General features: G+C 56.5%; 2 protein-coding genes across 4 annotated transcripts; both read right to left on the bottom strand.

The window, feature by feature from the left end:
• Positions 1-2217: 2217 nt before the first annotated feature.
• On the bottom strand, positions 2218-5442 carry CALML4 (calmodulin like 4). 2 transcript variants are annotated; one of them, XM_009090197.4, is made up of 5 exons: positions 5221-5442; positions 5078-5108; positions 3739-3879; positions 3006-3194; positions 2218-2540 (listed from the first exon to the last, which is right to left on the bottom strand). In XM_009090197.4, exons 1-5 carry the CDS (start codon positions 5221-5223, stop codon positions 2443-2445), a joined length of 462 nt encoding a protein of 153 aa, XP_009088445.2. In that variant the 5' UTR covers positions 5224-5442; the 3' UTR covers positions 2218-2442. The 2 variants fall into 2 exon arrangements, with proteins under 2 accessions (XP_009088445.2, XP_018769569.1); XM_018914024.3 differs by lacking the exon at positions 5078-5108 and having other exon boundaries at positions 5221-5314.
• A 1202-nt stretch (positions 5443-6644) lies between these two features.
• On the bottom strand, positions 6645-14994 carry CLN6 (CLN6 transmembrane ER protein). Of its 2 annotated transcripts, XM_050978640.1 has the most exons (7): positions 14850-14994; positions 13585-13699; positions 12995-13093; positions 10708-10896; positions 9217-9272; positions 8061-8183; positions 6645-7016 (listed from the first exon to the last, which is right to left on the bottom strand). In XM_050978640.1, the coding sequence occupies exons 1-7, from the start codon at positions 14930-14932 to the stop codon at positions 6728-6730; spliced, it is 954 nt and encodes a 317-aa protein (XP_050834597.1). In that variant the 5' UTR covers positions 14933-14994; the 3' UTR covers positions 6645-6727. The 2 variants fall into 2 exon arrangements, with proteins under 2 accessions (XP_050834597.1, XP_050834596.1); XM_050978639.1 differs by lacking the exon at positions 14850-14994 and having other exon boundaries at positions 13585-14090.
• Between the last annotated feature and the right edge of the window lie 1403 nt (positions 14995-16397).

The raw sequence follows: 16397 nt of genomic DNA, 5'->3' as shown, positions 1-16397 counted from the left end.
TGTGACACGTGCACACGTGCCTGGGAGGTGCACACATCTGGGATGTGCAGCCATCTGTGGGACCTGCACACCTGTATGTGGGACCTGCACAGGTGTGTCTGGGGTGTGCACACACCTGTATGTGGGACCTGCACAGGTGTGTCTGGGGTGTGCACACACCTGTATGTGGGACCTGCACAGGTGTGTCTGGGGTGTGCACACACCTGTGGGACCTGCACAGGTGTGTCTGGGGTGTGCACACACCTGTGGGACCTGCACAGGTGTGTCTGGGGTGTGCACACACCTGTGGGACCTGCACAGGTGTGTCTGGGGTGTGCACACACCTGTATGTGGGACCTGCACAGGTGTGTCTGGGGTGTGCACACACCTGTTTGTGGGACCTGCACAGGTGTGTCTGGGGTGTGCACACACCTGTATGTGGGACCTGCACAGGTGTGTCTGGGGTGTGCACACACCTGTGGGACCTGCACAGGTGTGTCTGGGGTGTGCACACACCTGTGGGATGGGCATGTGTGTGTGTGGGGGGGGACATCCACACGTGTTTGGGGTGTGCACAGGTGTGTCACACTCACACTCACGTTTGGGATGTGCACACAGGTGTGTCACACATGCACACACACATTTGGGATGTGCACACAGGTGTGTCTCACACGTTTGGGATGTGCACACAGGTGTGTCACACTCACACTCACGTTTGGGATGTGCACACAGGTGTGTCACACATGCACACACACGTTTGGGATGTGCACACAGGTGTGTCACACATGCACACACACGTTTGGGATGTGCACACAGGTGTGTCACACATGCAGACACGTTTGGGATGTGCACACAGGTGTGTCACACATGCACACACACGTTTGGGGTGTGCACACAGGTGTGTCTCACACATTTGGGATGTGCACACAGGTGTGTCACACACACATTTGGGATGTGCACACAGGTGTGTCACACATGCACACACACGTTTGGGATGTGCACACAGGTGTGTCACACATGCAGACACGTTTGGGATGTGCACACAGGTGTGTCACACATGCACACACACGTTTGGGATGTGCACACAGGTGTGTCACACATGCACACACGTTTGGGGTGTGCACACAGGTGGGGATTGCTGGGAGAGCAGAGGGATCAGAGCTTGGATCAGGATCTTTTCCTTCCCTGCAGGACTGAAATCCCTGGATCTGCTTCCACGCCTTGTGCAGAGTTCAGCAATGCCTTTGCATTTTCTGTACTTTGCCCCCATGTTTGATATTCCATGAGGATGATCCCTGTTTTTCCCTCACTGGGACACTGTTATGGGTGTGGGAGGTTGGGATCTGCTGGGATTTGCTCAGATTTGGGGTTTTTCTCCAACTTCTTCCCAGTTTTGTGTGACATTCCTGGGTGGTGCCTTGGAGCATTCCAGCTCCAATGGGATGGTGCCCATCCCATTCCACAGGGATGGGTGATCCACGGAATCCTGGGATAATCTGGGCTGGAAAGGACCTTAAATCCCACCTCATTCCATGGCAGGGACACCTCCCACTGTCCTAGGCTGCTCCAAACCCTGTCCAGCCTGGCCTTGGACACTGCCAGGGATCCAGGGCAGCCACAGCTGCTCTGGGAATTCCTTCCCAATCCTTTGGATCTGCTGTTGCTGCCAGGATTTAATTCCTGATTATTTCACTGGTGGAGCAAAAAGGAGATTCAGGATTTAAAAAAAGGGTGGAGGGAGAGGAGGAGGCTCCTGGAGCAGAAGGCAGAGCAGATTTATGGGAATATGGGAGTTTTCCAGGTCACTGCCTGTGCCACCATCCCTGTGAAACCTCCCAGCTGAATCCAGGGAAAACTGCCCAAAATTCCAGACAGCCCTTTGAGGACCTGCTGAAGGCTCTGAGATCCAGGTGGGACAAAAACGAGGATCACAGGGGGTTTCATCAGCCTGGAGCTGGGGAGGTTTTTCCTGGTGTGGGAAAGGGGAGTTTTCCTGGGGAGGTTTTTCCTGGTGTGGAAAAAGGGAATTTTCCTGGGGAGGTTTTTCTTGGTGTGGGAAAAGGGAATTTTCCTGGCCCTGTTTTTCCCTTTTCCCTGTTTTTCCTTTGTGGAGACACCAAACCCCTGCTGGGCTGTGCTGACTTCTTGGAGAACCAGGAGACCTCGACCATGAGTTCCTTCTGCCACAATCCCAACATTTAAATGCTTTTTAAAATCACTTTTTTAAACCTTGACATGTGTTGTCACACTCGGTTTATTTCAATAACAGTTATTATTGCTATAATAACATATATATATATATATATAATTTCTTGTATTTCCAGGAATAATTGGGGGGGGACTTAATGAAGGCAAAATCAGGTTTTGAAAGGCAACTGCTGGTTCCTGAGTCTGACTAGAAAGTGGAAAAAATAGAAATAAAACCCCTCCAGGTGCTGCTCTTGGCAAATCCCACTCTGGGTTTCAGTAGTCGACCGAGGGCAGGCAGATGTGGCGCACAAACTCCTCGTACTTGATGGTTCCATTTGGCCCAACTTTGGCTTCTTTCAGCAGGTCATCCACTGAAAGATGGGAAAACATGGTTGGGATGGGATGTCTGGGGTGTTGGGGTGTTCAGAGGAAAGCAGCACTGCAGGATTTGGGGGATTTTGTTGGCAATCACCTCTGGGATCAGGTGAGAGTTTGAACTGGCACTGATCAGCACCTGGATTTTAATTCCATGCAAAATTCTCTGGAGCAGGAATATCCATCTTTTTGAGTTCCACAGGGGAGGCAGAAACCCCCACAAATTTAGTCCAGATGGGTTTCTGGGTTTATTGTGCCCCTCAGAGCCAAATTTCTGCCAAACTGGAGGGTTTGGGGTTTTTGCCTGTTTTTACTTTGGGGTCTCCTGCTGGCACCGGCCCTTCCTCATCCCAGAGGCAGCTGCAGAGGAGGAGAAGGAAAAGAGAGGAGGAAGAAACAGGAGAGAGGAAAGAAAGAGGGGGAATGGGAAGGGGTTTGGTCCCAGTGGGAATTGCAGGTACCTTCCTCCTCGGAAAGCTTCTCCCCCAGGCGGGTGAGCTTGGCGCGGAGCTCGGGCACGGGGATCACTCCTCTCTTCTGCCGGTCAATCATGGCCAGGGCCCTCAGGATCTCCTCCTGGGGCTCCTCCTGCTTCATCTGCCTGTACATGATGTTCAGGAAGGTGGAGAAGTCCAGCTCTGCGTTCCTGTCTGGGAAAGGAAGGGCAGATCCTGTGGGAATGGCTCTGCTGGGGGCTGGATCCAGGGCTGAACATCCCCTCGTCCTCCCCCACTTCCCTCTCCTTTCCTGGGCTTTCCCTTCCCTGTCCCTGATCTGGATCAGGGCGCATCACCACTGGGTTTTTTCTCCTAAAATCCCATTTATAACTCTGTTCAATTTGTGCTCTGGACTCGGATCCTGAATTTTTAATCCCCCCCAGCTGATCTCACAATTCCTTGGGATTTGTGCTTTGTTTTTCCCACAGATCTTCAGCCGAACATCTTTCTGTGCTCTTCCACCTCTGTTGGTTGGTCTGGACAGTCTCCCACCCTCCAAGTCCATGTTAAATATTTGTCTCCTGCTTTTTTAGGGATTTTACTGGCACTGGTTTGATCCGTGGGCTGGATTTAACACATCACAGCAGCCTCTGGAGACTGCTCTGGGTGGATGTTCCCTCCTGGAACACCCCAGCTCCAGAAAAACGGGATTTTTCCATGTTTCACCCCCGTTTTGGTGGCTGTGGAGGTAGCTCACCGATCCTGTGCAGCTGCAGGTGTCTCTGCACCTCTCCCGGCGTGGGGCTGGCTCCCAGGCACCGCATCACTGCCAGCAGGTCCGAGGCTTTGATCTTCCCTTTTTGTTTCTTGTCGTACAGGGAAAAACATTCCTTGAACTCTAATTAAGAACCAGAGCTGGGTCAGCCGGCAGGATCCCATTGAGCCCCGCTCCGGGCCGGGCAGAATTCCAGCCGGGATCCGGTGTCGGCCCCGGGGGTGTCGCCTTTCCAGCAGGGTGATGGGCAGGGGGTGGGACCAGGGGAAATTAGGGGCAATTAAAAGCCCGAGAGCTAATTGGGGCCTCCGGGCTGAGGAAGCGCGGCTGGGAGGGGGAAAGGGCGGAGAAAGCGGAGGGTTTTGGTTAAAAGTGCTTTTCTTGCCTTGGTGGGGGTGGGAGAGGGACGGAGGATGATGGAGGGGGAGGAAGAGAAGGAAAAAAGTGAAGAGGAAGAAGGAAAAGAGGAAGGAAAAGAAAGAAGGAGGAAACTGAAGAAGAAAAGGAAGGAGAGAGGAGACGAGAGGAGAGGAGGAGGATGATGATGATGATGATGGGGCGGAGGATGTTGGTGGTGGAATATTTTGGAGGAGGAGCCGCCGAGTTCTCCCCCCTCTCCCGCAGCAGCCCCGGCTCGCCGCTGACCCAGATCCGGCCGGGAGCGCTCCCCGCTCCCTCCCGCAGCACAAACCCAGCCTGGTTCGCTGCCATCCCCGTCCTTGTCCCCTCTGTCCCCAGCCCTCGCTGCGAGGGCTGCCCGGGGGTGCCCGAGGGCGCCCTGGCCTCCCCTGGCCCGGCCGCCTCCTCCGCTCGCCGATCCCTCGGCGGAGCTGATCAGATTTGCAATAATACTCTGATTAATACTCTCATTAATACCCTTATTAATACCCTTATTAATACCCTTATTAATACCCTTATTAATACCCTTATTAATACCCTTATTTCAGCTTCCTTCGGCCGTTCCCGGAGCAATCCCAGCCCCGGGCGAGGCTCCCCTTTCCCAGTGGGAATTTGGATGCCCTGCGCCGCCTCCTCCTTCCTCCTCCTTCCTCCTCCTCCTCCTCGCACCCCCCAGGACGGGACTGAGCCCCCGGAATTCCCGGGCTGTTTTCCTGGGATCGGCAGCGGCTGCTCCTGCCCTGCAGAATTTCCCTGGGATCTGGGAGACTTCCCTGTTTTCCCAGGCAGCAGATCCGGGAGAGCCGGGACTGAGGGACAGCGAGCCCAGACCGAGACACTTTGGGGCACAAATGCCATTTTTATATAAATATAAATTTCCTCTCGCTGATTAACGCCCGAGGCGGAGCAAACCCGCACCCACCGTTAATTTGATCCTGGGACAGAAACTTTGCCTGGAGCAGGAACGGAGAGAGAAAAACAAACAAACAAAAAAAAAAAGAGAGCAGCTTTAAAATGAGCTTTGGGGGCGCAGAGGGGCCCGGCCGAGCCGGCACGGTCACTCACCATGGTTTTGGGGACAGTCCCTGCGGGTTGGGGTCCCGGCGGGAGCGGAGGCGGCTGCGGCCACTTGGGCGCTTCAGCGGGGCCGAAGTCCGGCGGGGCGGGCGGGGGCTGTAATAAAAACCCGCTGCCATGGCTACGGAGCGAGCCTGCCGCCTCCCGCTCCTGCCGGGAAAAGCCATTCCCAGCCTCGGGATGGGGCCCTGCGGCTCCCCGGCTCCCCAAAACCGCGGGTCTGAACATGCCAAGGAAGCGCGCCTGGCACTGAGCTTGGCTGCTGGGAGGGGAGGAGGAGGAAAATGCAAAAACCCCAAAATTCCAAAATAAAAATATTCGAATATTCCAAAATCCAAACATTCCAAATTAAAAAAAAAAAAAAAAAAAAAAAATTTAAAAATTCCAATATATATATAAAAAAAATTCCAACATTTTCAAAATAAATTTTAAAAAATCCAAAAAAATTGCAGAAAGCTCCAAAATCCAAAAATAAAATTAAAAAAAAAAAAAAAAAAAAAAAAGAAGGAAGGGTTGAGGGCTCTGGAGAAGGGTGAGGGAGATTTCTGGATCTGCAGCAGGATTTGTAGGGAAGGGGTCTGTTTTTATCCCAGATTTCACCTGCAGATTTCCTCCCCCCACTGCTGGAGCTGGAGCTGCCCAGCCCTGGCTCCCCTTTTGGGCTGGTTTTGGGGAATTCTGAGGAATTCTCGTGTCTGAGTGAGAGCAGGAGGTGCTGGGGCAGAGATCCTTGGAGTTCTTGATGGATTCTGGGGCTGGTTTGGGGAAATTCTGAGGAATTCTCAGCCCCTGAGAGCAGAAGGTGCAGGTGCACAGTTCCGCCCTTCCCGATGGATTTTGGGGCTGTTTGTGAGGAATTTGCCCTTTTGTGAGAGCTGAAGGTGCTGGGGCAGAGATGCTTGGAATTCACCCCCTGCCTGATGGATTCCAGGGGTGTTTGTGGGGAATTCTGAGGAATTCTCAGCCCCTGAGCGAGAGCTGAAGGTGCAGGTGCACAGATCCTGGGAGTTTCCCCCTTCCTGATGGATTTTGGGTTGTTTTGTGGGGAATTGGCCCTTTTGTGAGAGCTGAAGGTGCTGGGGCAGAGATGCTTGGAATTCACCCCCTGCCTGATGGGTTCTGGGGCTGTTTGTGGGGAATTTGCCCTCTTGTGAGAGCTGGCAGTTCTGGTGGAGAGACCTCTGGAGTTCCCCCCCTTCCTGATGGATTTTGGGTTGTTTTGTGGGGAATTTGCCCTTTGTGAGAGCAGAAGGTGCTGGGGCAGGGATCCCTGTAAGTTCCCCCCTGCCCAGTGGATTTTGGGGCCGTTTGTGGGGAATTGGCCTCTCCTGCCCCTGTGCTCAGCAGAGAGAGCGAGTTAATGAATTTTAATTAATCCCCTCCCTGACCAGAGGTAATCACCACACAGCCACCATCGCTCAGGAGTTTATTCTAAACACATGAATCTACTTTAGAAAAACTAGATTTCTTCTTTTCCCCCCCCCCACAAAAAGTATCAAAAGGCGCCCTTGGCCGCGTGCAGGTTGTTCATGTGCAGGGTGTAGAAGGCCCAGGGCTCCGGGATGTAAATCACCCCCGGGTACTTCTTCCGGAGGGTTTTGTCATTCCAGAGCCAGCCCACCCAGGCGGCGATGAGCAGCAGGGTGATGATGAAGGAGAGGAAGAGGAAGAGCCCGTTGCTGTCCAGCACCAGCCCCTTGCGCCGCTGGTGCATCACCAGGGCCATCATGGCGAAGAAGGTGAAGATGTAGAGGATGAAGATCTGGCCCTCCGTCACCAGGTACCTGCGGGAGAGTTCTGGGGAGCCCGGGGCGCCGGGAGAGCCTTCCCAGCCTTTCTGGGATCACCGGGAGAGGGTTCCCAGCTCTCCCGGGATCACCGGGAGAGCGTTCCCAGGCTCTCCCGGGATCACCGGGAGAGCCTTCCCAGCCTTTCTGGGATCACTGGGAGAGCCTTCCCAGCTCTCCCGGGATCACCGGGAGAGCGTTCCCAGCCCTCCCGGGATCACCGGGAGAGGGTTCCCAGCCCTCCCGGGATCACCGGGAGAGCGTTCCCAGCTCTCCCGGGATCACCGGGAGAGCGTTCCCAGGCTCTCCTGGCATCACCGGGAGAGCGTTCCCAGCCCTCCCGGGATCACCGGGAGAGCGTTCCCAGCTCTCCTGGGATCACCGGGAGAGCGTTCCCAGCCCTCCCGGGATCACCGGGAGAGCGTTCCCAGCCTTTCTGGGATGAGTGGGATCCTGGGATTACAGGGAGAGCACTCCCAGCTTTTCTGGGATCACAGGGAGAGCATTCCCAGCTCTTTCGGGATCAGTGCTGATCCTGAGATTACAGGGAAAGTATTCCCAGCTTTTCTGGGATCAGTGGGATCCTGGAATCACAGGGAGAGCGTTCCCAGCTCTTCTGGGATCACAGGGAGAGCATTCCCAGCTGTTCTGGGATCAGTGGTGATCCTGCAATGCAGGGAGAGCATTCCAAGATTTCCTGGGATCACAGGAAGAGCATTCCAAGATTTCCTGGGATCAGTTTTGATCCTGGCATCACAGGGAGAGCATTCCCAGCTTTTCTGGGATCAGTTTTGATCCTGGCATCACAGGGAGAGCATTCCCAGCTTTCCTGGGATCAGTTTTGATCCTGGCATCACAGGGAGAGCATTCCCAGCTTTTCTGGGATCAGTTTTGATCCTGGCATCACAGGGAAGAGCGTTCCCAGCCCCGCAGAGCAAAAGCTGCCCTGGGGAACCCTGGGGAATGGAGCAGCTCTTCCAGGAGTATTCCTGGGTGTTCCTGGAGCGTTCCTGTGGGATTCCCTCCCCCTCGAGCACTCACCAGTAGTAGAGGCTGCTGGGCCCCACCAGGAGCAGGGCAGCCAGGGGCATCCGGGGCTGCTCCGCCGCCGGCGTGAAGCAGCCCGTGAAGTAAATGAACAGGATCAGGAAAAACGGGATGTACCTGGAAAAACCAGCAATGCCCAGGGCTGGGATCAGCCTGGAAGGGATTGGAACTCCCCCAGATCCACCCCACACCCGGAGCTGCTCCTGTGCTGGGCCTGGGGAAGGAGCAGCTGTGGGATTCCTCCTGCTGCTGTGGGATTCCCTGCTCAGGGATTCCCTGCTCAGGGATTCCTGGAGCTGTGGGATTCCCTGTTTGGAGATTCCTGGAGCTGTGGGATTCCCTGTTTGGAGATTCCTGGAGCTGTGGGATTCCCTGCTCAGGGATTCCTGCTGCCTCCCCAGGGCACAGAGGGGCTGGGCAGGAGCTGGGCTCATCCTGGGCTCTGCAGATCCAGGGAATTCCCAGCCTGGAGCAGGAAGAGCCCAGACTTGCTGATGAAGGCAAAGCTGTGCTCCAGCTGCCTTGGATAATTCCAGCAGGGCATTCCAGGCTCCAGTGCTGTGTCTGGGATGTGGAGCAGGATTCCCAAACCCTCCCGAGCTCTTCATCCCTTTAAAGGGCTCCAAAGAACGGGGTTTGCTCCTTCCCAGCACTCCAGGAACCCCAAATCAGGCAGGAGGGATTTCCCCAGGATCACCTGGAGTGGATCCAGGCCCAGCCACGCTCTCCTCTTGGGATACTTGGGGTATCTGGGATGTTTGGAGTGCTTGGGGTGCCTGGGGTGTTTGGGGTGCTTGGGGTGTCTGGGGTGTTTGGGGTGCCTGGGGTGTTTGGGGTGTTTGGGGTGCTTGGGGTGTTTGGGATGTTTGGGGTGTTTGGGGCACATCTGGGGGTGCTGGAGGAGGAACCTTCTGTCCACCCCTGGAAGGACAAGCTGTTCCTCTGGCCCTCCAATCCCAAAATATCCCCGAGCAGAGGGGATTTTCCAGCGAGTGCCAGATCCACCCTAATCTGGATCCTAATCCTAATCCAGCCCTGGCCAGCAGAACATTATCCCCAGCCAGCTCTGGCTCGGGGGGGGTTTTTTTCCACTTCAAGCTCTGCCCTTGCCCCTGTGCCATCCCATAATCTCCTGCTGGGAATCACTCACCACATGGAGTGCCCCAAATACTCGTCGTAGTAGTAGAGCAGCTCGAAGGAGTCGATCTGTGACAGGACACAGGGTGAGGATCCCAGTTAGCAAACCTGAGAGCTGACCCCAAACAGCTCCAGCAGCCATCAGTCCAGGTTTCAGAACGCCTGAGCCCAGCTCAGCCCCGAGCCCAGGACATTCATAAATTCAGGTTTTAGAAATGCCTGAGCCCAGCTCAGCCCCGAGCCCAGGACATTCATCAATTCAGGTTTTAGAAATGCCTGAGCCCAGCTCAGCCCCTCACCCAGGACATTCATCAATTCAGGTTTTAGAAATGCCTGAGCCCAGCTCAGCCCCTCACCCAGGACATTCATAAATTCAGATTTTAGAAATGCCTGAGCCCAGCTCAGCCCCGAGCCCAGGACATTCATAAATTCAGGTTTTAGAAATGCCTGAGCCCAGCTCAGCCCCGAGCCCAGGACATTCATAAATTCAGGTTTTAGAAATGCCTGAGCCCAGCTCAGCCCCGAGCCCAGGTCACTCATAAATTCAGGTTTTAGAAATGCTCAAACCCAGGGTCTCAGCCCCTTACCAAGGTCTCTGTCTTGATGCTCCTTTATCATTTACAAATTCAGATTTTTGAGCCCACCTCAGCCCTTACCAAGGCCTTTGCCTTGAGGTTCTTTTATGATTTATAAATTCAGATTTTAGGAATGCTTGAGCCCAGCTCAGCCCCTTACCAAGGTCTCAGGCTCAAGGTTCATTTGCCATTTATAAATTCAGATTTCAGAGCCCAGCTCAGCCCTTCACCAGGATCTCAGGTTTGAGGTTCCTTTACCATTTAAAGTTCAGGTTTCAGAACCCAGCTGAGCCAGGTCTGAGGTTCCTTTACCATTCACAAATCCAGGTTTCAGATCCCAGCTGAGGCCTCACCAGGGTCTCAGGTCTGAGCTTCTTTTATCATTTACAAATTCAGAATTCACAAACCCTGCTCAGCCCTCATGAGGATCTCAAGTTTGAGGTTCCTTTACCATTTATGAATTCAGGTTTCAGAACCCAGCTGAGCCAGGTTTGAGGTTCCTTTACCATTTACAAATTCAGATTTTACTAACCCAACTGAGCCCTCCCCAGGGTCTCTGGTTTGAGGTTCCTTTCCAAATCCAGGTTTCAGAGCCCTGCTCAGCCCTCCCCAGGGTCTTTGGTTTGAGGTTCCTTTCCCATTCCCAAGCCCTGCTCAGCCCTCACCAGGGTCTCAGGTTTGAGGTTCCTTTATCATTTACAAATTCAGATTTCAGAGCCCTGCTCAGCCCTCACCAGGGTCTCGGGTTTGAGGTTCCTTTCCCCTTCCCAAATCCAGGTTTCAGATCCCAGCTGAGGCCTCACCAGGGTCTCAGATCTGAGCTTCCTTTATCATTTACAAATTCAGAATTCACAAACCCTGCTCAGCCCTCACCAGGGTCTCGGGTTTGAGGTTCCTTTCCCATTCCCAAGCCCTGCTCAGCCCCTCACCAGGGTCTCGGGTTTGAGGTTCCTGATGATGGGGTTCTCCCTGACAGACAGGTGGTGCTGGTACCCGCTGAAGATCAGCCGGTGGTTCACCGAGTCTCCCACCAGGTGGATGCTGGCGCCCATCACGAAGGTGATGATGCTGACGTAGACCATGGACCTGGGCAGGGTCTTGGGGGACCTCTCGATGAGCTGCAGGCACAGGGAGGGTGTGAGGAAGAGGAGGAGCAGCAGGGATGTGGCAGCTCCTGCCCTCACTGGGGTTTGGGGGTTTTTGTCAGAGCGTTCAGAAATTCGTCACCGAAAATCCCAGAATATCCTGAGCTGGAAAGGACCCAAAAAAATCATCAAGTCCAACTCCTGAGTGAACTCAAACTGGGGTCAAAGGCACAGGTTTTGTGTTTTTAGCCCCAGGAGCTGATAGGGTTAGGCTGTGCTGAAGAGAATGGATTGCTTTCTGCAGGGGAGGCCCCTGTACCTCACCACAATCCAATTTCAGGCCTTTCACCGAAGCTGCCACTAAAGCAGATCCCAAGAGTTTCATGTCACAACACCAACAGAGAGCCATGGTTCATTGGGATAGGAATGAGAAACAGCATCAAGGGTAATTTTAAATGAACCCAAGCTAAGCATTCCAAGACAAATATTGTCATTCTGCCAGCATTTGGTGCTTCAAATCGTGTGCTACAGGCCTGGTTTTAAGCACTGGCCCTTGGGTTTTAAAGGCATAACCTCAGCAAATCCCTTTTTCTCAAAGATGTAAAACCTGTCCTGGCTTGGGGCAACTTGGAGAGGAAAATCTCTGAAGGGGTTCCTGCTGCTTTCAACCCCAAGAGCTCGTTTGGTCTGCTGTTAACGAGGGTTCCCTCATTAACAGGCCGTGGCTCTCCTCCTCTGGAGAGGACTGGGAGGTTGGATGTGCCCTCCAGTGGCAGCAGAGCCTCCAGCACGGAGCTCCTCACGCTTCCCACCCTGTCTGGACACTCCAGGATCCCCCCAGGTGAACATTTTGGGGTTCTGTTCCCTTTCTTTCCCACGGAACAGGAGGAGCTGAGTGCCACAAAACCACTCGGGGCAATTCCTGGGCACCCCTTTCAGTGCTGGGCTCTCTCCCTGCCCCACCTCCAGCACCTGAGGCTGGCTCAGGGCCTGGGACAAGCCTTGGAACAGGAGCAGGAATTTTGGGATGCAGCTCCACCCTCGGGAAGAACTCCCGAGGCAGATCCCAGCTCCAGGAGTTTTCCAGCTTTGTCTGGGTCAGCTCTGGGATCAGCCAGGGCCCCCCCCCTCTCCCTAAATCAGCTTTGCAGCCCTGCCCAAGCAGGGAAAAGCTCCTTATTTCTGTTTAATTTTGTCCTTATTTGGGTTTAATTTGGAGGCTTAACTTTCCCTTGCCCACGGACGTCACAGGAGGCCAAGGAGAGCACAAGGTCCTGGAGGGGACAGGGAAATGCATCCTGGACCTTCCTGTGGGTGAGCCCTGCTGGAATCACCTGGGAAGGGGCAGCTCCCACGTCCTGGATATTCCCTTTTTGCCCCCAGCCTTGGAATCCTCCCGGAATATCCAGAGGGAATCGTTTCCACCTCAGGCCATAATTCAACGCCCAGCTAATGAAGGTTAAAACAGATTTGTAATTGCTTTCTCCTGAAGTGTTTAATGGGAAAAGATTCCTAATGATCTGACAGGATTTCACCTCGTGAATGGTTTATGGGATCCAGGGGCTGGCAGCTGGAGCCAGATAAATTCCAGCTCCAGCCACAATTCCAATGTCAAGGATGGAGTGTAATCAAGCTCTGAACAGTTCAGGAAATCCACTCTGCTTCCAGCTGCCTTTTAAGCCAAGGGTGGATGTTGCCCTAAAAAAATCACTTGGGAAAAGGGCTCTGGCCCCTCCCAGAGTCGGAATTCCAGGGGGAAGTGATTTGCTTTGGAGATGCAGGAAATTGAGGTGCCCTTTAAAAGGTGGCACCACAAACCCTTCCTGGAGTGGGAAACTCTTCCTTGCTGGAAGGAATTTGGGAATAACCAACATCCTAAAATCCTCTGAGCCTTTGCAAAACCTGGAATGGAAAACCCCTGAACATTCCCAGCTTTACCCTCAGCTCTGACTCCTCCTGGAGCCAGAATTCCAGGGGGATTTGCTCTGGACATGCAGGAAATTGAGGTGGCATCACAAATCCTCTTAACTCTTCCTTACTGGCAGGAATTTGGGAATAACCAACACCCTCAAAACCTCTGGAACATTCCAAAAGTGGGAATGGGGAACCCCTGGACATTGCCCAGGCTTACCTTCAGCAGCAGGAAGGGGGTGATAACGTTGTAAGCCATGTGGAAATAATCTCCAGCGCTGGGTTTGTTCAGAGGAAACCATTCCAGAGGGAGGATGATCTGAGGAGAGAGGGAAGAGCAGCACATCAGCCATCATGGGAGAGGAAAAACGTTGGGATTGCTTGGGAATGCTCAGCTGGGCTGCAGGGGGTTGGCAGGGACCAAGCTGGGCAAACCTCATCTTGGAGCAAACTTCCCAAAAATCACCCTCTGGAAGTTTCCACTCCCAGCCCTGCCCGGTGCTGGCAAGCTGTGGGGTCAGGAAGGCATTTGGGATTCCTGGATCTTCCTGAACCTTCTGCCAGCTTCCAGCTGGAAAAAATTCCATTGAAATGGAATCCCAGGCTCTGGGATACAGGCAAGGAATGGGGAAGAGCTGGAGGAACTTCCCAGGTGTGAAACAAAGGTGTGGGAGAGAGAACAGGGAACGGCTCTCCAGGCACTGGGGCCAAGCCAGCTGCAGAGCAGGGCAGTGGTGCCAGCTCCTCCAGGACACCCCCCTGGCACAAGGGACAGCCCTGGGGACCCCCTGGCCGTGTCCCCTCACTCACCATGGCGATGGGGCGCCCGAAATCCAGCACCCAGTTCTGCAGGGTGAAGTAGAACCACAGGTCCAGGTGGAACGGGGACGTCTTGAAGGTGTCCTCGGCCTTCACCGCCCCGTGCCTGGAGGGGACAGAGGGACACAGGGCCCTGGAGCAGCTCTGGCAGGAGGCAGAGCTGTCAGCCCACGCCAAAGCTGCGCCTCCCCGGCCCTGGGAGCTGCGGGATGGCAAAGCTGAGGAGCAGGCAGGACAGGAGAGCACCAAGCTGTCGCCGTCCCTGACCCGTCCCGGTGGGGAGGCTCTTCCCGGTCTCTTCAGCAAGGTGAAAAGTGCTGAATTAAGTGCAACTATTTTTAACTTTTGCATGATGAAGCAAAATCCCAGCTCCCAGGAGCTGAGCTGAGGGCTGAAAATGCGGCGCTGCCCGGCGGAATTCCAGCACCGGGATGCTCGGCTGCAGCGTCACCTGCAGCTCCTGCTCCCGGTACCCTCCTCCGAGGATCCAACCTTCCACGAGATGCTCCCCCAGCACCTCTGGACCTTCACCTCCCTGCAGGAAAAGCGGATCGATGCCTCTCCTGGTGCCCAGACCAGAACGGGATCAGCTGAAGCAGCCCCGAGCTTTGGCTGCCCGCGCTCCAAACTCCATGGAAGTGTCCCTGCCCATGGACCGACAGGATCTTTAAGCTCCTTTCCACCCCAAACCACTCTGGGATGACTCAATGAACCCCGAGAGCTGGAGGGTGAGGATGGGGTATCCTGGATGAGCTGGGAATGCTGCAGCTCCCTGGAAGAGTCTGCCAAACCCCGGATCGGCTGGGATAACCCAGGTACGCCGGGATGCCTTGGACAAAGCCGAGTGGGGGAACCTTGGGAGACCCCGACCCTGGGGATGTCCGGGACCCCGACCCTGGGGATGTCCCGGCCCCCGACCCCGGGGATGTCCGGGACCCCGGCCCCGGGGATGTCCCGGACCCCGGCCCTGGGAATGTCCGAGACCCCGACCCTGGGGATGTCCCGGACCCCGGCCCTGGGGATGTCCCGACCCCGGCCCCGGGGATGTCCCAACCCCGACCCTCGGGACATCCCGACGCCGAGTCTAATAATGCCCCGGCCCCCGCAGCACCCGGGGGTGGTACCCGGGAAGGGGCCGGGCTGTCCCGGGGGGCTCGGGGCACGCTGAGCCGGCGGGGTTGGATGCGGTGAGGATCCCCAGTGAACCCGGGGTGGATTTTCCCGTTCCCACCTCGCGGAGCCCCGGCCGCGCTCACCTGCCCGGGTAGAGCGGCCCGGCGGGCGGGGGCGAGCCCGGGGCCGCGGCCGGGAACGGCCGGCGCCGCGCCGAGCCCTGCATCCGCCCGGCCCGGGGCTGCCGGAGCTGCTCCCGGAGCCGCTCCCGGGGCCGCTGCCGCTCCTGTGGCGGTGCCGGTGCGGATCCCGCGGCCGGCCCGGCCCGCGGAGCAGCGGCGGCTGCGCGGGGGCGGCCCCGGGCCCGCCCAGCGGGGCGGGGGCAGCGCTGGCCCCGCTCCGTGCCCGGCCCCGCTCCCCGCTCCGCGCTCCGTGCCCGGCCCGGCCCCGCTCCCCGCTCCGTGCCCGGCTCCGCTCCGTGCCCGGCCCCGCTCCCCGCTCCGTGCCCGGCCCCGCTCCCCGCTCCGTGCCCGGCCCCGCTCCGTGCCCGGCCCCGCTCCGTGCCCGGCCCCGCTCCCCGCTCCCCGCTCCCCGCTCCCCGCTCCCCGCTCCCCGCTCCCCGCTCCGTGCCCGGCCCCGCTCCCCGCTCCCCGCTCCGTGCCCGGCCCCGCTCCGTGCCCGGCCCCGCTCCGTGCCCGGCCCGGCCGCGCCACACGCCGGGAGAGCGGCGGGGACGGCTCCGGGATGTGGTGGGCATCCCGGAATGCTCCAGAGTGGGATCAGAGAGCTGGCAGCGATCGCTCAGGGCGTTCCGTGCCCCGGGTTCATTGGGAATGAGGAGCTGGAGCTCTCCGTGGGTCTGGCCGCGCCGCTTTTCCCCAGTTTCCATTGCCCTGGGTCGTTCGCAGGGGATGTCCCGCTCTGTTCCCTGCCTGCTCTCGGTTTTGGCTGGATGAATCCATCGGGATGGGGTCACGCCTGGGCAGGGAGGGATTCGTAGCCCTCGGGGCTGAATTTGTACTCGCCGGGGTTTGGAGTTTTGGGTCTAAACAGGGAGGTGCATCCTGCCATAGGCAGGGACCTTTCCCCAGGATTATCCCAGGTTGCTCCTAGCCCTGTCCAGCCTGGCCTTGGGCACTCCAGGGATGTGGCAGCCACAGCCAGGGCCTCCCCACCCTCACAGGGAAGAAAGTTTGAGGCACCAAACCCCTCCTGGAGGGCTTGGTCTGGGCACGGAGGCTCCTGGGATGGGAGCTCCGTGTGTCACACCCTGTCCCTGTTCCCTTGGGATGTGCACGGTGTGACACGGGATGGGAACAGGACAATCCCTGGGAGCTGCTGTGTATTCCACTGAGGAATTCGGGCCTGGAATTCTGGTCCTACCAAAGCTGAGGGAGCTCCCAGAAGCAGCAGAAGGGAGATCTCGGTCCCTCTCGAGGAGCAGGGGACCCTCCCCACGCCATCCCTGGGGGTGGCACCTGGGAAAATATCCCTGAAAAGTGGAGGAGATCACCGAGATAACAGAGCCACTTAATCCTACCAGGACCCTGCTTGTCACCCTGAGCCTGACACGGCTACGTGGCTCCAAACAGGGCTGGCCACAGCCTGGCTCGTGTCCCCTTGTGTCCCCTCGTGTCCCCCGGGCTCTCCGGGCTCCGGCTGCTGCTCCATGAATAATGCACATCCCACAA

Source organism: Serinus canaria, chromosome 10, assembly GCF_022539315.1.
Source record: "Serinus canaria isolate serCan28SL12 chromosome 10, serCan2020, whole genome shotgun sequence".
NCBI lineage: Eukaryota > Metazoa > Chordata > Aves > Passeriformes > Fringillidae > Serinus > Serinus canaria.
Note: the sequence above shows the minus strand (reverse complement) of the source record. Positions and strands in the feature narration are given on the sequence as shown.